General features: G+C 34.2%; 1 protein-coding gene across 1 annotated transcript in view; it reads right to left on the reverse strand.

Annotated features, from left to right (window-relative positions):
• Positions 1 to 3,974: 3,974 nt before the first annotated feature.
• The window catches only part of Cfh (complement component factor h), a 97,557-nt gene continuing 76,688 nt past the window's right edge, over positions 3,975 to 24,843 (reverse strand). Inside the window, exons 15-22 of the mRNA NM_009888.3 lie at positions 23,515 to 23,691; positions 20,828 to 21,004; positions 20,457 to 20,666; positions 19,705 to 19,878; positions 18,928 to 19,104; positions 16,990 to 17,166; positions 6,778 to 6,960; positions 3,975 to 4,642 (exon numbers count right to left, since the gene is read on the reverse strand). Of these exons, the coding sequence (NP_034018.2) occupies positions 4,446 to 4,642; positions 6,778 to 6,960; positions 16,990 to 17,166; positions 18,928 to 19,104; positions 19,705 to 19,878; positions 20,457 to 20,666; positions 20,828 to 21,004; positions 23,515 to 23,691 (1,472 nt within the window). The 3' untranslated portion in view covers positions 3,975 to 4,445. The remainder of the gene's footprint in view (positions 4,643 to 6,777; positions 6,961 to 16,989; positions 17,167 to 18,927; positions 19,105 to 19,704; positions 19,879 to 20,456; positions 20,667 to 20,827; positions 21,005 to 23,514; positions 23,692 to 24,843) is intronic.

A 24,843-nucleotide genomic window follows, 5' to 3' on the forward strand; every position in this document is an offset into this window, starting at 1 on the left:
AAATGACCTTTAGGGTTGTTTCTGCCAAAGAAACTAGTGAATAAATAACTGTATAATATCCCTAGGGAAATTAGTGCCAACAATAATGACGTAAAAGATGTGTGGGTAATGGTTCCTATCATATCTCCTTTAAATCTCCTATCTGGCCAGTGCAGAAGACAGATAAGTATAACAGTTGATCATCGACAAATCCATCATGTAGCAACTGCAAATATGGCTGTTAAATTAGATAAATTGTTCATTCTTGAGCAAAATTAATGTGTCTCCTGGCACATGCTATACAGCTATTGCTCTGGGAAATAATTATTGTTTACTGCTACTTCTCTGTAAGGACCACCAGAATCAATTTTCTTTCAGTTTTCAAGAGCAGAAGTAGACTTCCTCAGTTTCACCTCAAGAATATATTAATGCTCTAGATCAGTGTCATAACTGACTTATAAGGTGCAATGTTTTAAATGTGAATGCCCCCCATAGGCTCAGAGATTTGAGTGCTTGATCACCAGGAAGTATAGCCTTATTGGAACAAGCATGTGTTTGTTGGAGGAAGTGTGTCACTGGAGGTGGGTTTTGGGACTTCAAGCACTCATGCCAGTCCCGATGTCATTATTTTCTGTTGTCTGCTGATATGCATGAAGGACTCTCAGTGACCTCTCCAGCAGCATGAATGCCTGCATGCTACCATTCTTTCTATCATGACAATAATGGACTAAACCTCTCAATATAAGCAAGCCTCAATTATAATCTTAAAAAAATAATGGTCTGGTGTTTTTTTTCACATAAACAGAACACTTTCTCAGAAAGACAGAATCTTGATTATCTATAAATTCTTCAAAGTATCATGTTGATGAAGTATAATGATGGCATACTGATTGGACCAGGTAAGCAATAGGTAGCAACCATTTTGAACTCACTGGTAACATCATATGGGTAGCAGAAGATGGATTTCTAAAAATTGTATCTGGTCTCTCTCACCAACAAAAAGGAAGTAAAACTTCTAGGGGGCCTATTTAGACTCTGGAGAGATCACACTCCTCACTCAGGTGTATTACTCTGGTGCATATACTAAGCGACTGCTAGCTTTGGGTCAGGCCTAAACAGGAGAAATCTCTTTCAAAGGTCTAGGCTGATGTGCAGGCTGATCTAATACTTGGACAGTATGATCCAGAAGACTCGATGGTACTTGAGGTATGAATGGCAGACAGGAATGCTTTTTGGAACCTGTCACAGGCCCCCTTGAGTGAATTACAGAATAGACATTTGGGATTTTGTAGAAAAGCTCTACCGTCACCTGCAAACAAGACATTCTCCATTTGAAAAACAGCTCGTAGTTTGCTATTGGGCCCTAGTTATAATTTGACATCTGGGAAGCACAGATGAGGTAAGGGTTACCTGACCCACCATAATAAAGCAGGAAGTATATATAACTGCAGTTTATTCTCAAATGAAGGTTCTGTATAAACGATTGGGTCTGAGAAGTTCCTCAAGGCTGGAACAAGTCAATTACATGAAGTCTACCACATGATTTTTACTCCTGTTAAAATTCTCTCTGCTGAAAATGGTGTACCTAGAGCCTCATGGTCTGTTCTTTATGATTTATTGACTGATAAGAAGACTGGGGCCTAGTGGTTCTGCATGTTATACAGGCACCAAACAGAAATGTACAAGTGCACTATTACAAACCCTTTTGGTAAAGCTAAAAGTCATGGGTTAAGAGAAACCTTCACCATGGGCAGAAGTTCAGACAGTATACGTGGTCATATATTTTATTTGAAATGAGAAATGGTCAGATGTGTTCACTGATTTATGGGTGATAGCTAATTTGTTGGTTGGATGGGGCTTGAGGAACATCATGACTGGAAAATTGATGATAAGGACCTTTGGGTAAAAAGATCTATGTGGATAGATCTTTCCAAATTGGCAGAAGGTGTAGAACTTGATTGAAACTTGATTACCATGGAAATGTTCATCAATAAGTGACTTTTGCTGAGGAGGATTTCAATAAGCAAGTAGCCTAAATGCCTCATTCCATGAATAGTCAACTTCTTTTCACAGACATCCCTATAAGTGTCCAATATGCCTGTGAACAAAGTGAAGATGGTGAAGTGATGAGGTATATACCTGGACTTGACAACATGGACTTCTCTTCACCAAGGCATCCTTCGCTATAGCCTTATTCTTAGTGTCAAATCTGCCTACAGCATAGAACAATACTTATCTCCCGATGTGGCACCATTCTCTTAGAGACAAGCCAGCAAACTGGTGACAATTGCCTGATATTGGACCACTCCTTCTGTGAAAAGTATACCTTTTTGTTTTTCTGGAATGGATACATGTTCTAATTATAGATTTGCCTCTCCTGCAAACAATGCTTCTGGCAAAATGATTATCTATGGACTTAAAATAATGCCTCATTCACCACTGTGGCATTACACACTATTTTGCATCTAACCAAGACTCATGATCATAGAATCCACTGATCTTATAATGTTGCCCATTATTCTGCAGCAACTAGTCTGACGGAGAGATCAAAAGGCCTTTGCAGACACAGCTATAGTGTGAAATTACATGGCAGCAGCTGGAAGAGCTGTTGCACTGTTCTCGAGAGAGCAGAGTATGTTTTGAATATTCGCACACACATACAGTATGGTCTCTCCTGTAGCCAGGATCCCTGGGTCAAGGATCAAAGGGTAGGAAATAGAAACCACTATCACCCCTAGTGATACACTAGAAAAAGAATTGTTTCCTTTTCCTGAGACCTAAAGCTCGGCTACACCAGAAGATTTTTTGTTTTTTGTTTTTTGTTTTTTTGTTTTTTTTTTTTTTTTTTCGGAATAGAGAATGTTCCTGCAAGGAGCCACAACAAATATTCTATTGACATAAAAGGTAAGACTTTCATCTGGTGACTTTGGGCATCAAATGTTCTTTAACAAACAGGCTAAGAAAGAAATAATGGTTTTAAGAGAGGTGATAGACCCAACATCACATGGAAAAATTGGATTGCAACTGTACAATGGATGCAAAAAAGATTATGTCTGGCATGCAGAGAATACTTATACAGTGTATATATGTATATAATATATTATATATAATATATGTGTATATAATAGATATGTGTATATATATTGTTTATATAATATATGTGTATATGTTATGTATATGAACAAATGTTTATATATATCTATATATACTCATATACATATATATCATCAAAAAATTAAAGACTCATTTGCTGAATAAATGTCACATTTTCAATATTAAAAGATGTATAAGTTGATTCTCTGTAAACAACAATCTCTTTAAAGATAATGACTAGAAACACTTTACAATACTAATTCTAAAGGCAACTATAGTTTTTATGAATTAAATTATTTTTATTTTTATTTTACTTTATTAATTTGGTTACAGGGTATGTTTGTGTATGTGGTAGTCTCAATATCTATTATACTCAAAGACTCATGTGCTTGAATGATTGTCCATAGGACATGACACTATTAGGAGATTTTGCTTTGTTAAAGTAGGTATGGACTTGTTGGATGAAGTGTGTCACTGTGGAGACAAGTTTTGAAATTTTCTATGCTGACACTATGCTCAGTGCGACACATTTTCTTCTGCTGCTTGTGAATTAATATGTAGAGATGTCAGCCTTTTTGTCAGCATCATGTCTGCCTGGACACTGTCATACTTTCCACCATGATGATAATGGGCTAAATATATTAACTTGTAAGCCAAACCCAATTAAATGTTACTCCTCTTAAGAGTTGCCTTACCTAATATGTCTCTTTTTACAGCAATAAAGTCCTGCTTAAAACAATGATCATTGCCTGTTTATAAGTGATACCATATATTTATAGTTTTTAATGTCAATATTATTACAGTGATAGGATCATACACCTTGTGAAAATCTTAATCCCTTTGTAAAATTGTTTGAATCTTTTCTTATTTCAATGTACCAAATATTAGACGTACATAGGCAAGAAGTTTCTTAGATTCTTTTATTTGAAAGTATTATATAGTAATTAATTGTATGCATTAGTCATATAATATATGATAGTTTGGTTGTTACATGCTTTGGGAAATCATATTAATTTGAAGAATCAGTCAATATATCCTTTATCCACTGTAAATCAGGACCTTACATCAAAAGGTATCCAGGAAAATCTGAGAAAGTTCTGAATAGAAACAGATGTTGAAGAACTTACATCTACTTTCTTGATTGAAATAGTTTGTCCTTGGACATATCATATTTTAGATTAGGAGTTTTGAATTACTGCTTTTGCATTTTGGCAATAGTTTTTAAAGTTACAAATTAATCACCATATAACAAAAATGTTTATATTTATGAGAAGACATGAGTTAAACAATACTTCAATGCAAATTGAAAGTATATTAGTCACATGCATGTGCCTTTCTAAACAATAAAATCAACTAATAAATGTATTATGATTTTATACACAAGTGGGATAATTGATGGTGCCATTAATGCACTTTGTACGAAATGGCGGTGAATCTCTTGCTTTATAATATCCATATTTACATCCAAATTCAATATCCTCCCCTGAATGGGAATAAATCTTTTCAGTGTGTCTCCATTTGAGAATTATATTGTGTGATTCCATAATGTTTTCTGGTATTACACATGCATCTGAAGAAGAAATTACCAAATTTCTTTAAGTAATACATAAACCAACAAAAATTACCCCTATCTATAGACGAATCCCATTTATTTTTCTGAAAATTATCTATAAATGTAATTCCATTATCAGTAACTTCAAAATTTAATTTTTGCTTTGATAACTACTGTATGTATCTGCAGTTAACTCATCTTGATAGACTTTCCAAAAAAATTGTTTAGAACTGATATAATATTCAGTAAATGACATAAGGATAATTGGGAGATGATTAAAATTTGATACTGTCTGTAGCTGGTCAATGACAGCGATGTAAGAACAATCATCAAACATGAAACATACATTTAAGAAAGTACAAGGAAACACAACAGGGAAACAGTTCATTGGTTTTGGACACTGAATGTTTGGAATGTCTCCAGATTGTAAGGCAAACAGCAAACCTTGACCCCTGGAATTCATCAAAATGAGGTACTTGTGCATAGCACAGAGCATAATCAGTACAACTAAGAAATATGCAGCCAGTTGAATCAGAGTAAATGGTTGACTAGTATTTGTTATTAAGTATTTGCATATCTTTTTTAGGGGTGTCTTATGTCAAGAAAACACAAAAAAGTGAAAATTAATTGTTTTGGTTTGGTTTGGGTTTGGTTTGATTTGATTTGATTGATTTGGTCCTGGTTGGAAGTTATAACACCACTTTCCCTAAATTGACCATATCTTTTTTTGAAAAGGCTTTGCACTATATTTGTCTTATATTATACTTAAATAATTGATCATGATTTTAGTTTCTTGATAACTTTTAAATGAACTGTCATTAGTCTGTGGTAAAATGCATTTTAAAAGAAAAATAAGCCAACCAAAATTATATAAATAAGTAGACACTTCTCAAAAAATATCCATAAAAACCTGAGTAGGAAAAAAAAACCTTAATATAATTTGCTGTCATTTTTTTTTACCAAAGCCATGATAAGTTACCTTGCCACTTAGTTAGAATAGCATTAGAGAAAGGAGCCCTTAAAATTATAAATGCTAATGAATGTGTGGTGAAAAATTTATAAGCTGTTGATGGGAATGTAACTAAGAGAAGTTACTATAGATGACAACTGAGATTTCTTAAAAATTTTAAAATAGATTTTACATATATTGTTATATGCTTCTTTTGCTATGCACTCAAAGAAATAAAATGAACCTCCTAAAACTGCATGTATATGATTATTGCAAACTGCTAATTGACTGTAGATAAGACAAAAAACTTTCTGAACTAATACCAATTGATGAATTTATAAAGACCACATGGAATACTTAAATGTGAAATTTTGTTCAGACAGTTAAGATGCATTTTATTATTTTAGTTACTAAAAGGCATTGGAGGACATTATGTGAAATAAACCAAACACAGGAAAACAACTACTTTGTGTTCTTTCATACAGAATGAAAAGATAGACGAAACTATCTCTAGAATGCATGACAGTGATTAATAGAAGTTAGTTGTCTTATTGAAGAGCAGGGTATGTGGTATGGATTTAATAAATGAAGGACGTATATAGGTGTGATTTGAAAAAAGAGTGGCTTCCATAGGCTCACATATTGCTCATTCATTGGGGATTGGTAACACTAAAAAAGGATTAGGAGTCTTGTTGGAGTTGGTATAGCCTTGTTAGAAGAAATATATATATCTTACTGCTGTCTGCAGATTCAGCTGTATAATGCTCAGCTACTTCTCCTCCATCATGTGCCACCTTTGTGCCCCCTTTGTGCCACCATGCTTCCAAACATGATGATAATACAATAAATATCTGAAATTATAAGCTATTCCCAACAAATGCTTTCCTTTCTAAGAGTTGTCATGATCATATTGTCTCTTCACAGCAATAGAACACTGACTGAGACAATAGGTATAGAATATCATGCTGGTGCCCAGTTTTGTGGACATTAATACATGTTAGTAAAAACTTAATTGTAAAGAATAACATGCACAATTTTAGTTGACAGGTGGTATCTAATAATCTTGTTTTTATCACATGCTAATGTTTGGCACTGGAGATAAAACAAAATAGTACATGTATTTTGTGAATGTTCTATTATAAACACAAAAATATCCATAATATAAAACAAATTCTCCTATAATCTATGAGAATAAGGTACTTACGTAAGCATGTTGGTGGCTCAGACCACTTTCCATTTCTACATGTTATTGTCTTCTTTCCCTTAAGGAGATAATACTTCTGGCATTGATATTCAACTGATGATAATGGTTCATATACTGGTAATGACAAGGAGGTGATGTCTCCATTGTCAATAGGTGGAGGAGGCCCACATTTCCCTGTTGAGTCTAAGGAGAAAACATTTGAAGGTTTGAGACTCAAGTCGAATTACAGACCTAAGCAGAACCAAAAATAATACAATATTATATAAGACTTTAGTGTTTTCTAGCTAAATAAATGATTTCTTGAAGAAAGATTAATCATATAAACTGAGAGTTGCAAGTTCTTCTTTCCTTTTGCCTAAAGTCCTAGCTTAACTAAAGCAAACGTGTCTGTTCTGAAGCCTTCAAGTACTAGTAAATATCTTAACAGCTTCTGAACACACAGATGCCAACGTAGATAGGCAATTTTTAAAAGAAGCTTGATAGTTTATGACTCTATATATTCCCACTCTTTATCATTTTTTGTAGAAAGACATTTTAAATAAGATTTTAAAGTTTATAATGCTACAGAAGGCTAAAGAGGGTTTATGCTATACATTTGCTAAGTATATCTGAAATGCTTGGACATAGTAATCTTATTAAACATTCCATGAAGAGATGAGACATTGAAACTTCTAGCAAAGAAATCCAGAACGCATTTAACTGCATAATACTGTGCTATATGTTTTTTTTTTTGACTACTGAGTGCCCTTGTGAGGACATAGGAAAAGTCTAAAATCAAAACTACTAATTCCGTTCAGTAAGATCTTAAGAGGAGGATCATGAATCTGAAATAAATGCCAACATTTTTAAGATAAAAACAAAACAATCAAGATTCAAACAAAATTAATGTTTTAGTGTAAAGGAAAATGAAAACAACTGGTCATAAGGCATGAATGGTCATATTCAAGAACTGAGTAAACTCAAATAGGACAAGTCCCATGAAGCTCCTGGAAATCCATCTACTGGAAATGCTTAAAGAAAACATCTTGGAAAAAAATCAGTAGAAAGTCATCGTCAACCACACTGTACCAAGATTCCAAAAAAAGGTACACCTATTTAGTGTCACACAGACCATAGGAAGTTTAAAAAAAAAAGTGAGTGTCAGCCTTAAGTTCCATATCCTGTGGTGCTAGCCTTTTGAAGAAAGACATTAATGAAGACATTGTCTAATAAAATAAGATAAAGGGGATTTATCTCCACCAGAGTTCTTCCTAGAGAATAACTACCAGAATTCTTTAAATAAGTAAATAAAAATTAACAATAGGCGAAATTTAACTGTAAAATTAGGGATATATAATAGATGATCTTTCTACTCATAATATTGTTTGTGTTTCAAGTGAAACATAGCATTTAAGGATAGTGGTAAAAAACATAATCATAGGAGGAAGAGGAAGGGAGGGACATGAATGGGAGAAGGGAGGAAAAGGGAAAAGAAGAAGGGAAGCATCAGATATGGAGGATACAGGACAGAATCCTAGAGGGCCAGGGAATGAATAGAAATATGTGCCACTGTTGTTTGGGGGACTGAGGAATCTCAAGAAAGTGCAAGACAGCAAGGATATGAGAGGCTCTGGAGATCCAATGGGTATAAGCTTAGCCAAAAATATCCAACAGTGAGGATATTGAAACTAAATAGACCACCAATAGGTAGGCATGGACTCCAGTTGAGGAATGGGATCACCCACTTATCTTAAAAATGTTTGAGCAAGAATTGTTCCTGTCTAAAGGAAATGCAGAGATAAAAGTGGAGCAGATCCCAACTTGGGCTTGATGTGGGCTACTGGTTTGCTGTATATTGCTTTTACTATGTTTACGTATGTGCCTTGAATTCCTGATATTTCCTAGACTTTTATCATGAAGGGATATTGGATTTTGTCAAATATTTCTCAGCATCTAATGAGATGATAATGTGGTTTCTTCAATATTGTTTGCATAGTGGATTACACTTATGAATTTCCATATATTGAACTATCCCTGCATCCCTTGGAATGAAGCCTACTTGATCATGATGGATCATCATTTTGATGTGTTCTTGGATTTGGTTTGCAAGAATTTTATTGAGTATTTTTGCATCAATATTCATAATGGAAATTCGTCTGAAGTTCTCTTTCTTTGTTAGGTCTTTGTGTGGTTTAGGTATCAGAGTAATTCATAGAATGAATTGGGTAGTGTTCGTTCTGTTTCCATTTTGTGGAATAATTTGAAGAGTTTTGGTATTAGGTCTTCTTTGAAGTTCTGATAGAACTCTGTACTTAGTCCATCTGGTCCTGGGTTTTTTGGTTTTTGGGTTTTTCTTTTTGGGAGACTATTAATGACTGCTTCTACTTCTTTAGGTGTTATGGGACTGCTTAGATCATTTGGATTAATGAGCAAGGGCAGGTGGTTGCAGTGGGGGTTTTTCAGTGGGGACTTGAGGACAGGGGGTAACATTTGAAATGTAGTTACAGAAAATATCTAATAAAAAAAAAACAAAAAATAGGAGTTATCCAGCCATCATTTCTGTTGTTCATAGACGTCATCATTGAATATCGCTGTTGGTTCCTCCCTTCTTTTGGAAGTTTTCATGGTGCATTCTGGTATGATAGCCAATTTTTAATGAGGAAGCATTCAAGACAATATGAGCTCAAGATTCTCTAGGCCCTGTATGTAATGTGTGTGGTATATTCAGCTATAGAAATTTCTCAGATTCTAGTCTGAGTAATTGTCCTTATACATACTGCCAAGAAAATCTTGGACAACTATGACTATTATTTTGAAAGTGGTTTCTCATGCTTAATGTTGGCTTTATTGTTACATGGTTTATGGTTCTTAGGATAGAGCACTATCAACACAGATGGAAACTTTTCATTTAAACTTTTACTTAATAAAAATTCCATTTTAAAAAAGTAAACTATTAGAGATAGCATTCTTGCATTGTATATTCAAAAGCACTTAAAAATTCATGCTTCCATTAAGTTCTTGAGAACCACTCCTCCAAATCAAGGTGAAAAAGGAGAAAAAAGACATAATCAGCTTTGCTGCTCTTCTGAAGACATCACAGCATGAAGGCCTCCCATGAGTTCTAAGAAAGAGATGGCCTTAAATGTACAAGAAGCATATATAACACCAAATAGATTGGACCAGAAAAGAAAATCCTCTCATAACATAATATTCAAAACATTAAAAGCAAAGAACAAAGAAAATATTAAATGCTGTGAGGGAAAAATGTCAAGTAACATGCAAAGGCAGACAGATCAGAATTACACCAGACTTCTCAACAGAGACACCAAAAGCCAGAAGAGCCTGGACAGAGGTCAGGCAGACACTAAGACAAAACAAACACCAGCACAGGCTACTATACCCCGCAAAACTCCTAATCAACATAGAAGAAGACATCAAAATATTCCAAGACAAAAATAAATTCAAACAATATCTATCTATAAATCCAGCCCTATGAAGAATTCTAAAAGGAAAACTCCAACTCACAGAGAGTACCCTCACCAAAAAAGCAAGACATTAACAATCTCACACACACACACACACACACACACACACACACAAAACCAAAAACAAAAAGAGAATCATATCCACATAATGCCTCCTACAACAACAAACATAACAGGAACTAACAATCATCTGATTTAATATCTCTCAATATCAATGTTCTCAATTCTCCAATAAATACACATAAGCTAACAGACTGGATATGTAAACAGGATCCAACATTTTGCTGCATACAAGAAGCACACTTCAATAACAAAGGCAGACACTACCATGAGTAAAAGGCATGAAAAAAGTCTTCTAAACAAATGGTCCCAAGACACAAGAAGGACTTGTCATCATAATATCCAATAAAATAGACTTTCAGTCCAAAAGTTATCAAGTGAGTTGAGGGAATATAGTTTCTACTCATGAAAGGAAAAATCCACCAGGAGAAAGTGTCAATTCTGAACATCTATGCCCCAAATACAAGGCCACCAACATTCATAAAGGAAACTTTACTAAAGCCCACCCCCCAAGAAAAAACAACCATACACATTGAACCCCACACAATAATAGTGGAAAACTTCAAAACTCCACACTCACTAATGGATAGGTCTTTGAAACAGAAACTAAACAGAGGCATGGTGAAACTAATAGAGGATATAAATCAAATGGATTTAACAGGTATCTACAGAACACTTCACCCTAAAACCAAAGAATATACCCTCTTCTCAGCACCTCATGGTACCTTCTCCAAAATTGATCATATAATGGTTCTCAAAATAGGCCTCAACCAATAGCAGAAGATTAAAATAACCCCTTGCATTCTATCAAATCACTGTGGCCTAAGGCTAGCCTCCAATAACATCAAAAACAACAGAAAACCTACATACATGTGAAAACTGAACAACACTCTATTCAGTGATAACTTGGTCAGAGAAGAAGTAAAGAAATTAAAAAAAAAAAAAAGCTTCCTAGAATGCAATGAAAAGAATGATACAGCATACCAAAACTTATGGGAAATAATGAAAGCAGTGTTAAGAGGAAAATTCATAAAACTAAGAGTCCTGGTAAAAAATTCTAGACATTCTACACTAGCAACTTACACCTGAGCACTCCAGAACAAAAAGAAGCTAACACATCCAAGATGAGTAAAGGACAGGAAATAGTCAAACTGGGCAGAAATCAACCAAATAAAAACAAAGGGAACTATATAAAGAATCAGCAAAACCAAAAGCTAGTTCTTTGAGAGTATCAACAAGTTAGATAAACACCTAGCCAAACTAACAAAAGTGCCCAGAGGCAGTGTCTAAATCAGCAAAATCGGACAGGAAAAGGGAGACAGAACAAGAGAAATTTAGGAAATACAAAAGGTCATCAGATCCTACTACAAAAGCCTATTCTCAGCAAAACTGGAAAATCAAGATGAAATGGAGGATTTTTCTAGACAGATACTCTGTACCAAAGTTAAATTAAGAGCTGTTAAACTATCTAAACAGGCACATACCCCATAAAGAAATAGAAAAAAAAAATCTCATTAAAAACCTCCCAACCAGAAAGAGCCCAGGGCCAAATGGCTTTAGTGCAGAATTATACCAGACCTTCAAAGAAGAGCTAATACTAGCACTCTTAAAATTATTCCATAAAATAGAAATGAGAAGAACACTACCTAATTCATTCTATGAAGCTACAAGTACTCTGATACCTAAACTACATGAGGATCCAAGAAAAAAAAAAAAGAGAAAAATCAGACCAATTTCACAAATAAATATCAATGCAAAGATATTCAATAAAATTCTAGCAATCCGAATTCAAGAATACATCAAAGCCATCATTCACCGTGATCAAGTAGACATCATCTCAGGGATCAAAGGCTGGTTCAATATACAAAAATCCATTTCGTTATCCACTATATAAACAAACTCAATGAAAAAAAATCACAGTTATCTCATTAGATGAGGAAAAAGCATTTGATTAAATACAACACACATTCATGTTAAAAGTATTGGAGAAATCAGGAATTCAAGGCTCATACCTAAACATAACAAAAGCAATATACAGCAAAAACACAGACAAAATTAAATTAAATGGTGAGATACTTGAAGCAATTCCAATAAAATAAGGAACAAGATAAGGATGCCAACTCTTCCTATATCTCTTCAATATTGTACTCGAAGTTCTAGCTAGAGTAATAACACAACAAAAGGAGATCAAGGGGAAACAAATTGGCCAGGAAGAATTCAGGATATCACTATTTACAGATGATATGATAGTAAACATAAGCAACCCAAAAAAATTTACCAGAGAACATCTACAGGAGATAAAGCACTTCAGCAAAATGGCTGGGTATAAAATTAACTCAAATAAATCAGTAGCTGTCCTTTATACAAATGATAAACGGACTGAGGGAGAAATTATGGAAACATTGGGCAGTGGTAGTACATGCCATTATTCCCAGCACTTAGAAGGCAGAGGCAGGTAGATTTCTGAGTTGGAGGCTAGACTGGTCTACAAAGTGAGTTCCAGGGCAGCCAAGGCTATACAGAGAAAGCCTGTCTCAGGAAAAAAAAAAAATAAAAGAAATTAAGAAAACAACACCCTACACAAGAGTCACAGATAATGTAAATTCACTCTAAGCAAACAAGTGAAATAATTGTATGATAAGAACTTCAAGTCTCTGAAGAAAGAAATTGAAGAAGATCTCAGAAAATGGAGAGATCTCCCAAGTTCATGGATCATCAGGATTGACATAGTAGAAACGGCCATCCTACCAAAAGCAATCTACACATACAATGCAATCCCTATCAAAGGTCCAACACATATCTTCAAAGACATGGAAAGAGCAATTCTCAAATTCATCTGGAAAAACAAACAATCAAAAAACAGAATAGTGAAAACAATTCTTAACAATAAAAGAACTTCTGGGAGAATCACCTTCTCTGACCTCCAGCTGTGCTACCCGTCAATAGTGATAAAAACTGCATGGTACAGAGACTGACACACTGATCAATGGAATAGAATTGAAGACCCAGAAATAAAACCACTCATTTATTTGACAAAGATGAAAAAAATATACATTGGAAAAAAGAAAGTATCTTCAGTAAATGGTTCTGTTCTGACAGTCAGTATTTAGAAAAATGAAAATAGATCCACATTTGTCATCTTGCACAGATGACAAATGGATGTCCAAGTGGATGAAGGACCTAAACATAAAATAGATATACTAAACCAAATAGAAAAGAAATTTGAAATGAGCCTGTACTTATTGGGACAGGGGGAAATTTCCTAAATAGAACTCTATTGACTCAGGTTCTAAGATCAAGAATTGATAAATGGGACCTCATGAAACTGAAAAGCTTCTATATGGCAAAGGATATAAACAGTAGGAAAAATTGGCAACATACAGATTGGGGACAAAAAAACCTTTATTAACCGTACATTCGGTAGAGGACTAATATCCAAAATTTATAAAGAACTCAAGAAGCTGACCACAAAGAAACCAAACAACCCAATCAAATGGGCTATAGAACTCAACAACAACAACAACAAAAATCATGGGAGGAATCTTGATGCACTGAAAAGCACTTAAAGAAATGTTCAAATTCCTTAGTCATCAGGGAAATTGAAATCAAAGTGACCCTGAGATTCTCCCTTACAGCAATCAGAATGGCTAAGGTCAAAAACTCAAGTGACAGCACATTTTGACATGAATGTAGGGAAAGAGGAACACTCTTCCATTGCTTGTGAGATTACAAACTGGTAGAACCACTCTGGAAATAAATCTAGAGTTTCCTCAGAAATTTGGAAATAGATATACCTGAAGAACCAGTAATGCCACTCTTGGACATATATATCCAAACGATGTCCCAGGGCATGCCACAGAGGAGCATGTTTCACTGTGTTCATAGTGACTATCATTTGTGATAGCCAGAAGTTGGAAACAACAGAAATGTCCCACAACAGAAGAATGGCTACAGAAAATGTAGTTCATTTACACAATGGAATATTACTCAGCTATAAAGAATTAGGACATGCTGAGTTTTGCAGGCTAATGGATGGAACTCGAAAATATCCTGAATGAAGTAACTCAGATCCAAAGTACATTCATGGTATGTACTCACTAAGTGGATATTAGCCAAAAAAAGTATGGTTACAGTCCTCATAACTCAAGAAGTTTAACAAGCCAAAGGGCCCAATTGAGGATGCCTCAGTACCACCAGGTAGGGAGAGGAAAGCAATCATGGGTAGAAGGGGGAGGGAGGGGCCATGAGTGGGAGAGAAGTGGGGAATATAATCAGGTATGAAGAACAGTCAGAGGGCAGCCCGGTAGGGAGATAAGGACTGTACTGAAAAAAAAAAAAAAGATTAAAAAAGTAAAAACAAAACAAAAACAAAAACAAAAAAACTATAAACAGAGAACCCAAACACAAAAGTAACAAATGAACTGATATACAAAACATACTAAAAATTGTTTCACATGCAAATGATCCGAATATTGAGGTTTGATTGTTGGATTAGGCAGTTAATGTTTCTTTATAGGTGTGAGTTAAATACATCCATCATAAATATATACTTCATATTCAATAATAAATAATTGAGGAAACAGAAAAATCCTGTGTTTATAAATCTAATTTTTAGCATGTAGTCATTGACAATTCACACGTGTTGAATTCAAAATGTAAGAAATAAGAAAAGATAACAAATAAAATATATTTTCTCTTATAGAGATATTCTATTACATTATATATTTACATTTGAAAATAATTATTTGGTAAATTTTTTCTCAAGCCTTACATAAATATTGTTTTATACATTTAATATTGAATGAATAAATGAATATCTTTTGTTGTAAAGTGGTTCATTTTTCCTTAGTAGCAATTGTTCCTCTAATCTGATTCAATTTTTAAAAAAATTTCCACCATATTTCTTTATTATATTCCTCAAAACTGTATCAATTTCTTTTCTTTTTTTTTTTTTTAAGAAAATGCTTCTCTTATCACTTTGGTAGTGAGCCTAGTCTTTAACAACTGTATCATCTCTTGAATGACCATGCTCTCCATTGACTGTATGGCCAGGAACCAAAAACTGGACAACTCAGACACCTAGAATGGGTGTTTTGCCAAGTTGTCATTAAATAGGCGTTCTCTGGCAGCCAATGGGAGCAGAAGAGAGAGTCTAAATTAGAGGTTTTCATTGGGTACCTTCCCTCGGAGATCAGGGTATTCGACAGAAGATGGCAGGTGAGCCGAATTGTGGGAGTCAGAGGGCATGGAGGACACCAGAAGAACCTAGCCCACTGAATTAACTAAGCAGGGCTCACATGGGCTCACATATACTGAAGCAGCAAAGAAGAGGAAGGCTTGGATCTGCACAAGGTCTTCTGTGTATACGTTATGGTGTTAGCATGGTGTTTTTGTGATATTCCTAACAGTGGGAATGGTTGTACATCTGACTATTTTGCCTGCTCTTGGGACCCTTTTACTCCTGTTAGGTTGCCTTGTCCAGCCTCAATATGAGAGAATTTTTAACTTGTCTTATTGTATCTTGTGTTGTCATGCTTGGCTATTGTCTCTTGGAGGAATATTATTTTCTAAAGGGAAGCAGAGGGCAGGCGATCCTGGGGAGAGGTGAACTTTGAGGAAGTTGAGAGGATTGGAGAGGGAAGAAACTGTTGTCAGTTAAAAAAAAAAAGGTAGTTAAAAAATCAACATCGTTTGTCATCAAAGAAATGCAAATCAAAACAACCCTAAGATTCCACCTTGCACCAACCATAATGACTTCTCAATCATTTAAATGACAGCACATGCTGTTCAGGATGTGGAGAAAGGGGAACACTTCTAGATTGTTGGTGGGATTTTAAATTTACACAACCACTCTGCAAATTAATCTTGTGGTTCCTTAGAAAATTGGAAATCACTTTATCCGAAGACCCAGTTATACCACTCATGTGCATATAACCAAAAGATGCTTTACCATACCATAAGGACACATGCTCCACTATGTTCCTAATAGCCAAAAGCTGTAAACAACCCAGATGTCCCACAACAGAAAAATAGATACAGAAAATGTGGTTCATTTACACAATAGAATGATATTCAGCTATTCATAACTAGGATATCATGAATTTTCAGGCAAATTGGTGAAACTAGAAAAAATCATCTTGACTAAGGTAACCTAGACGCAAAAGGACATTAATGGTGTATACTCACTGATAAGTGGCTATTAGCCCAATGTACAGAGTACCCAAGATACACCCCACAGATCCTAAGAAGTTAAACAAGAAGGAAGGTCCAAATGAGGATGCATCAATCCTACTTAGAATGTAAAAGAACATAATCATGGGACATAGAGGACGGGTATTACCTGTGTGGGAGAGGGGAAAGGAAGGGAAATAGGGGTGGGGGCAGGATCAGGTATGGGGTGGAACACATAGGGCCAGGAAAATAAATGGAACCCTGAAGCCGCGAAGGGACAGGGGATCAGGGCAGCCTCCTTAAAGTCCCAGAAGCCCAGGATGGGGGAGACTCCCAGGTCTCGATGTTGGTGACCTTAAGCAAAAGTGCTCTGGGAGGGGAGCACTGGGAAGGGATAACATTTGGGATTTAAATAAAATATATTTTAAAGATTTTTAAATTACTTCAGTTTATTTTCACTAATGTACAATAACTGAATTACATTGTCAAAGAAACAATAGGAAAAATGATGCCCTACCTCGGCACTTTGGTTTTTCTGTCCATATCCCATTTTCACACATCACTTCCACTTGCCCAAATAGTTCCAAAGGTTTATTACATTCATAACGTACTCTGTCACCATGTAGATATTTATTCTTGGTCCTTGTTACTATAGTAGCATTTGGCACATGTGGTGGATCCACACAGGAATTATCTAAAGAACAAAATAAAGTACCACTACCTATTTGCTCGTCTTGAGTATTCAATTATTGCATAAGATTCCAAATATATGTATGACTTGGTGAGTGGATAAAGAAAATTTGCTACATTTATTTGCACACAAAAAATGAAATCATGAATGTCACAGGTAAATGGTGGGAAATACACAAAAATTCATCCTGAGTGAGGTAACTCAAAACAAGGAAGACATACATGTATGTATTTGCTTATACGAAGATATTAGCTGTAAAGTCAGGAAAGCCAAGTTACAATCCATAGAAAAACAGAGGTTAGGTATAGCATGATGAACTGGGGCTAAGGTATTGTCTTCTTAGGACAGTAAAATAGAGTAGATAGTTATGGATGGAAGGAAGGGGAGAGAAAAGACAGAATAGAGGAACAACAAAAGTGTCATTTGAGGGATATTATAAAAATTAATATAATGCAAGCTTCCTAAAATACATACATACATATATATACATATATATTTATATACATACATATATATACTCTATATATGTATATGTGTATTTATATGTATATATCTATATATGTGTGTACATATATATGAATATATGTATATTTATATGTGTCCATGTGTGTGTATGTATATATATGGAATCTAAATGCAATCAACAAAAATGTGAGGAGACAGGGCTCCAATGGACATTTCATGTCACCAATGAAGCTTTTAATGTTGGGATTAGGTTACATCTAATTAAATGAGTGCCAGAGGGGTCACATGGAACTCCAAAAGAACATAGGCTGTTGACATAGGCTGTTGTACCCTACAACCTGAAGGCAAGGCTACATCCTGAAAGACAACACCTATGCATTTCACTGAACATAGCAAATTTACACTGGTGCCTACATAGGACCTTCACGCCTGAAGGCAACTATCTTTGGTATAGGAAGGTACTTTGCATGCTGTCATATATATTATGGCTTTCAAGTTAGTATTTTTATAGAATTCCTGAGTGTATAAAGTGGGGCTTTGTGTCTATTTAGTTTCTTATGCCTTTTCTTCTGCTGTTTTCTCTAAAATGACTTGTTTTGTCACCTCCCAGTGTGTTTGTTTTCATTTAATTATTATTACTCCTTAGAAAACTATTTCCTTCCTCCTGAAATACTGAAAGTGTATAGATTAGATGAGGCAGGAGGTGGAAAGAAACTGGAACAAGTGGAGGGAAGAGAAAAGATAATCAGGAATCATTGTATGAGAAAAAAATCTATTTGCAATGTTAGAGAAAAAAAGAACATTGTTTTAAGAATACCATAGTCATAAGAAAATGATGATCACATAAAAATATCCTAATATCATAACAAACTTGATAAAATGAGATGTAAGCAAGATCAATTGAAAGATAATTATAGAAAAATGTATCAAAAATATTTAGAGACTACAGCACCTTCCAAACTGAGTCATACACAGATCCCTGAAAAAAAAAAAAAAACATTATGGGAGGCTGAAGGTCTCATCTCTAGATGTTTTCTATTGAGGATGTCTACCATGTACTCCTCAGTGTTAATTTACAGTTTCAAAACATGATCCGAAGATAGTGATGCTGATGATTTTGAAATTAAACTCTGAACACCATCATGCTATCAACTTAACCATTGGGTTTTCAATTCAGTGCTTTTATTATTTTTAATATAAACCAACTTGGTCACCCTTTAAAACTAATACCTGTACCCTTTTCAATTATGTCATCCTCAGACACTAAAATAAATACATGTTAAAAGCCCATCCAAATACCTTTGCATACTGGCTGTCCAATCCACCGACTATTAACACATGTCACAGTGTCTGAGCCATTCATTTGATAAGGAGATTGACATCTGAATGTCACTTGTTCTCCTGTCCTATATGATTTTTTGCTCTTTCCTCTTATTATGGCATTTTTAACTGTGGGTAAAACGTCACAATCCGTTTCTGAAAAAAAAAAGTTTGAACATATATGTTTTCAGAAAGTTGCAGAATATAAAATATATGGAACAATAGGTAGCTTCATAGAGAAAAATAAATATAGTAGTAGTTTTCCTATTTTGACTTAGTTATATTGAATTCTTCCATACTTATGAAAATGAATAAGGTAGATATAGAACGCTGATGATCAGAATTCCTGAGATTTTACATTCAATTTTATCTCACATTTTTCATGCTTATAGAGTATTTCTACTTTTGTTTTATCAAATGTAAATTACTCATGATTATTATTTCAAAATTTAGAGCATATGTAATTGCAGTAGCATTGTTGCTAAAACTGTCATTGCAGTGATGACCCTGTTTAGAGGAGCTTGTGTGTTATGGAAATCTGAGGATTCTGATATCTCAGACTACATGGAACAAAACAATTTAGTTAGGCTGAAAGATAAAACTATGTTTTTACCAGTACTGTATTTGACTTCCAGCATCCAGAACTATGCAGTAGAACCTTCTTATATGCTAGAATTAAGGCTTCATTTCTTAAATGTGCCACATAGAGATTGAATTAAATTATACACTACACAAAGAATGATAATAAAACTATACTTATGCATTTTGGTGGGTCAGACCACTTTCCTCCTTCGCATATAATAAATGCTGGTCCATCAATTCCAAAGCCTGTAGAACAATGGTATGTAACCTCTTCCCCATGTTGGTAACTCTCTAGCTCAAGAGAAACAGTACCAAGAGGAATTGAAGGTGGAGGTCCACAAGGAAGTCCTGAAAAAGACACAAATGAGAGTAACATAGTTAAAGCATTCCTCATTGCACTAATACAGAAATTCACTTGTTTGTATTTGTTCTGTACATAACTGTACTAAAATGAAATGTTAACAAGCAAGATATGCCATCATAAAAAAGGTGGGAAATGCTTCCTAATACCACATTCTGTTGTCTTGCATCTGTTAAACAATTAATTAATAATTACAAAGAATTAATACTCTCAGAAAATACCATATATTGTGGAATGGGTGGGAGGATCATATTCTGAGAAAAAACATTTTGGACTTTAACACTTGGTGGCAAATCAAAAAATACAATTCACAAGAGCTAATGAAGTCTATATACTTTACATTATTTCTAAAAACAGAAATGTGAAAGTAAAATTAGATTTCAATAGAAAGAGTACAATCAATTACAGCAGCATAAATTGAATTATGCAAGTACAAATATATGGTTAAAATATATAAATGTGTATATGTTCTGATCTAAATAATTCTGTCTCCTGCTTTGGATGAGAGTAGAATATTGGTAATGACTTGTTTAAAACTACTATTGTGTTTTCATGTCACTCTCACCAACACAGCGAGGTGGAGTGCTCCATTTTCCCATGTAGCAGGTTATCCTATTTTCTTCAGGTATCCTGAAACCATCATCACAGACATAGCTGAATGTAGTTCCATGTTCATGACTGCTGGACTCAATGGAATCTCTCCTTTCTTCTGAAGATCTGGGTAAATTAATAGATCCATGTTCTATTGTAGGGGGCTGGGAACATGGAATTTTTTCTACATGAAGAAATAGCCAAGCAAAAATAAAAACTTACATTAGAAAATTAAAACACACTGTTTGAATTATGTGTCCAGAATATTTATAGTATGGCCTTGTTTTTCAGTACCTATCCCGTCACCTGAGTTCTAATGGTATACAGTAAGTCATAACTACTGACCAATGCAGCGAGGTAATGACTGCCACCTTCCATCTTTGCACACCATTTCTTCTGAGTCCTGAGTTAGGTAATTGTCTTGGCAAAGAACAGATAATTTTTCTCCATCCAAGTATTTCACGGTGGTTTCAATCACTTGGGTATTTGGAATCTGCGGTGGAGGAGGGCAGGATGTTTTGCCTTTTCATAGAAAACATCAAAAATCATAGTTCTTTACTAAAGACAGTATCTTACATTATGAGGTAATAATTTTTATTACATAGTAATTTAGTTATGACCATGTAATTTTGTCTATATTTTATATATCTCATTTGTATAGCAATTAAATATAGCAATTCTTCATCTCCTTTGAAATTTTTCTCATTCATTTTGAATACAGTTTTATATTATTTTTATAAAACTTGCTCCAATTATTTCTAGCCTTTAAAATATCTTAACTGAATTATACACTTAAATATATTTTATTAAGTGTAAGATAACATGAATATTTCTCCAGAGCTCTCTATTAATATTTGTGATCTAATATGTTAGATTACGTTAAAAATCTTTATGAAATGCTTTACAAGTAAAAGTTGATTAGTGAAAGTTGTACTTGCATTTACTTATACTAATATATAATTATATTATACTAATTATACTGTAAGTATAATTATACTGATGACTTTTCTCATTGCTGTGATAAAATACCTGACAAAAGAAGCTTAGCAAGGAAGGAGGAGGAAGGAAGGAGAAATAAAAGGAAAGACGGAGAGAGATATAGAAAGAAGGAAGAAAATGATGGAAAGAAGAAACAAAGGAAGTAAGGAAAGAAGGGAAGATGGAATGAAGGAAGAAGGAAGAATTTAAGTTAGCTCATCGTGTAGGGAAACAATGGCAGCAGAACTGTGAAGCTGCTGCTCATATTGTATCTATAGTCAGAATACACAGTCATCTATCCCTTTGTGTTATGTCAGGAATTCTGCTCACAAAATGGTGCCACCTATACATATAGTGGATCGTTCCCCCTCAGTTAACCTAAACTAGAATCATCTTTACAGACATGCTCAGAAGTGGTTTTCCTAGGAAGTTGTGGTCTCAGTCAGGTAGAAAATAAATATTAGGCATCACAATTGATAATCAATTTAACATTGACTCTTGGTCAATAAGAATATGGAGTATGATCAAAAGTAGTTTATATTATGTTGTTCAAAGTTTCAACTACCCTGGACATTCCATTTAACCTAAAGTAGCTAGAGATGTGAAAACCGATGGTTCACAACCAGGATAATTTAGTGCTGGTATTAACACCCTTCTGACAAATTTTCACTAAATCACTAAAAATCAAGACACCTCAGATTCATCTCTCAGATTCAAAACATGAAAGGGTACTTTCTAATGGTTACTAATAATTTCATTCTTTTATTATATTTCTGCTTAAGTAGAGTGGAATTATTAGAAATAAATCAACACTGTGTAGTGAATACCTTTCTCCACCTTCTTTGAACAACTAGCTAGCCATGCAGGAAAGAAAAACAATATCTTAATAGTACAATGAAAATAATAAAAGAAAGATAAAATAACAGAGACAACATATGTACTCCATTAACACGCCTGTAGTAGGTTTAATTTTGGAATGGCATGGAAATACTTTCTGTGAACTTTAGTTTTTAAGAAACATTTAAAATATCAAATGAAGCAGGGCCTCCATAACAACAGTGATAATACAAATAGGGAAGCAGAAATAGTAGTAGAATGCCTCTGTTGTCTACTGACATGGACTGGAAGGTGTCAAATAAACCGGAATTTTCCATGTAAGCTGATTGTTAGAAGAGTTAAATAAATTGTTAGGTTGACAGAGCACACAATCATACTGAATGACATGATGGTTTAGCATAGGCATAGGAATGACATAGCCTATTTGTTGTGATAAAATTATCATATGTAGTGGAGCTCTAAGAATAAGGGACCATATGACACATAGGTAAAGCCATGTTGATTAAGTTTGTGTGTTTTACAATTCAATTCACTAACAAACATGAGACTGTAATTTCTAAATCAACTCATAAATTAAAAACTATTTTTCCAAAAAATGTGTGAGAAGATAATATCTTCATATAGGGCAGGATATCTGAATTAATGAGATCTCAAATGGGTGGTCACCTAACAAGATATGCATATTAACAATACCAACTGAAATATTAGTATGGATAGGGAAAATGCTATCTGACCATTCTCCTAAATGAAGAGTTACAGGAAATTAATGGAGCTCTACACTGGAATAATCAGTCTTCTCTCTGGATGAGAGAGCCAACTAATAAGTTATCCAATCCCATGAACTTAGTCCTGAGCTCATACCCATAGAAAAAACACTAAATGGACTTATAAGGTTGAATTTATATATACAAGTTTTATTTGTGTGTATATATGTGTGTGTGTGTGTGTGTGTGTGTATACATACATACATACATATATATATGTGTGTGTATATATATGTATGTATATATAATCAAGAAGAGTTCATAAAATGGATATGAAATTGGAGGGACACAAGAGGAGTTGAGTTGGAGAGGGAAAAGGGAGAGGTAGAAATAATATGAATAAGATTTCACACATAAAATTCTAGGAAAATTTTATTAAGGAAATAAAGACACTACTACTATAGTTGAAAATGCTAGGACACTCATGAGAAGACAGTGCCAATAAGCACTTACTTGTACAGTTTGGTTCAGGATCCCATTTTCCATTGATACAGATTGAGCGTTCGTACTCCTGCTTGTCTCTACATTTGTAATCCATGGTGGAGTTATGCGTAAATTCAGTCAATTTTGGTTTTATTGCTTCTATGCCAGTTGACTTCAGCACTCTACACTTCTCCAGTTGGTCTGTTGCTATATGAAAATATATTTCCATGAAAATAAGAACATGTAATGAGTGAGTGAGCTACTACATTAAAATATATATACAGTAAATGTATTATGAAACTATGTCTTAGTACACTAAATTCTGCCAACCAAAATGCTGAGATTCACTGTGCAGAAGTGGCCTATGTGTGGGAATGGGATATCATGTCCACTCTTTTATGTCTCAGCGAAAATTTGTGTCATGAAGGGACTTGGGTACTAGGCAACTACAAAAGCATAAAAGAAATCACTGTCTCAGATGCTGTATATAAGATATGATTATGACATGATCAGCTTAGGTCATAGCCTTAAAAGCTGAAAATGTTCAAATTCATTACTCTCCCATTTTTTCACAATGGTAAAATGTTAAAATTTTCAAAATTAAAAAAAATGTGGGGCTAGGAAATAGAAATTTTCTACTTCACATTTCCTTTTTTGATTGATGTGACACAAGAAAAGAACATCTAAATTATACTATATAGTATAAAAATAATTCAAAAAATTTTATGACAGAATTGGTATAAGAAATTAGATGCTTTTAGTCACCATCTGTCTCCTTTATATTTCCCTCATATGAGTCTACAATAAATAGTTACATATTCTAGATTATTCTATAAAATAGAAATATAAAGTTATAATAATAAATTGTGCTAGTCATGTTATGTGTTAAGTAAGTACAATATATTTGGGCTTTTTCATATGTTTGTATTTTAATTATTTGTTGAAAATGAGAGACTGCTCTGAATTTGATATTTCAGTACAGGCCCTGGATAACATTCGTTAATAATTTGAAATCTAGAGTGAAATAAACATAGTGCAAATAAAAGTAAATAATTCGAACAAATTATATAACATTTAAAATGTTGATGAGAGTGCTGCGAGAGCTAAACATCCCTGAGAATCAGCCCCTTCCTAAAAATTGGTCCACCAAAGAGAGATACTGATGTTCTGTGAAGGAAAATGAAGGTCGAAGGGGCATGGTGACTATGTGGTTGATTTGCTTCTCAGTCTATTAGTCATCAAGAGAAAACAAAGGATATGCAAAAAGGTAATGTATACTGTCAAGGTAAATATACTTGAATCATAACATTAAGTTTGTAGCCCAGCAAGACATAACTGGAGAGAGTCATATTAAGGTAG

Source organism: Mus musculus, chromosome 1, assembly GCF_000001635.26.
Source record: "Mus musculus strain C57BL/6J chromosome 1, GRCm38.p6 C57BL/6J".
Lineage (NCBI taxonomy): Eukaryota > Metazoa > Chordata > Mammalia > Rodentia > Muridae > Mus > Mus musculus.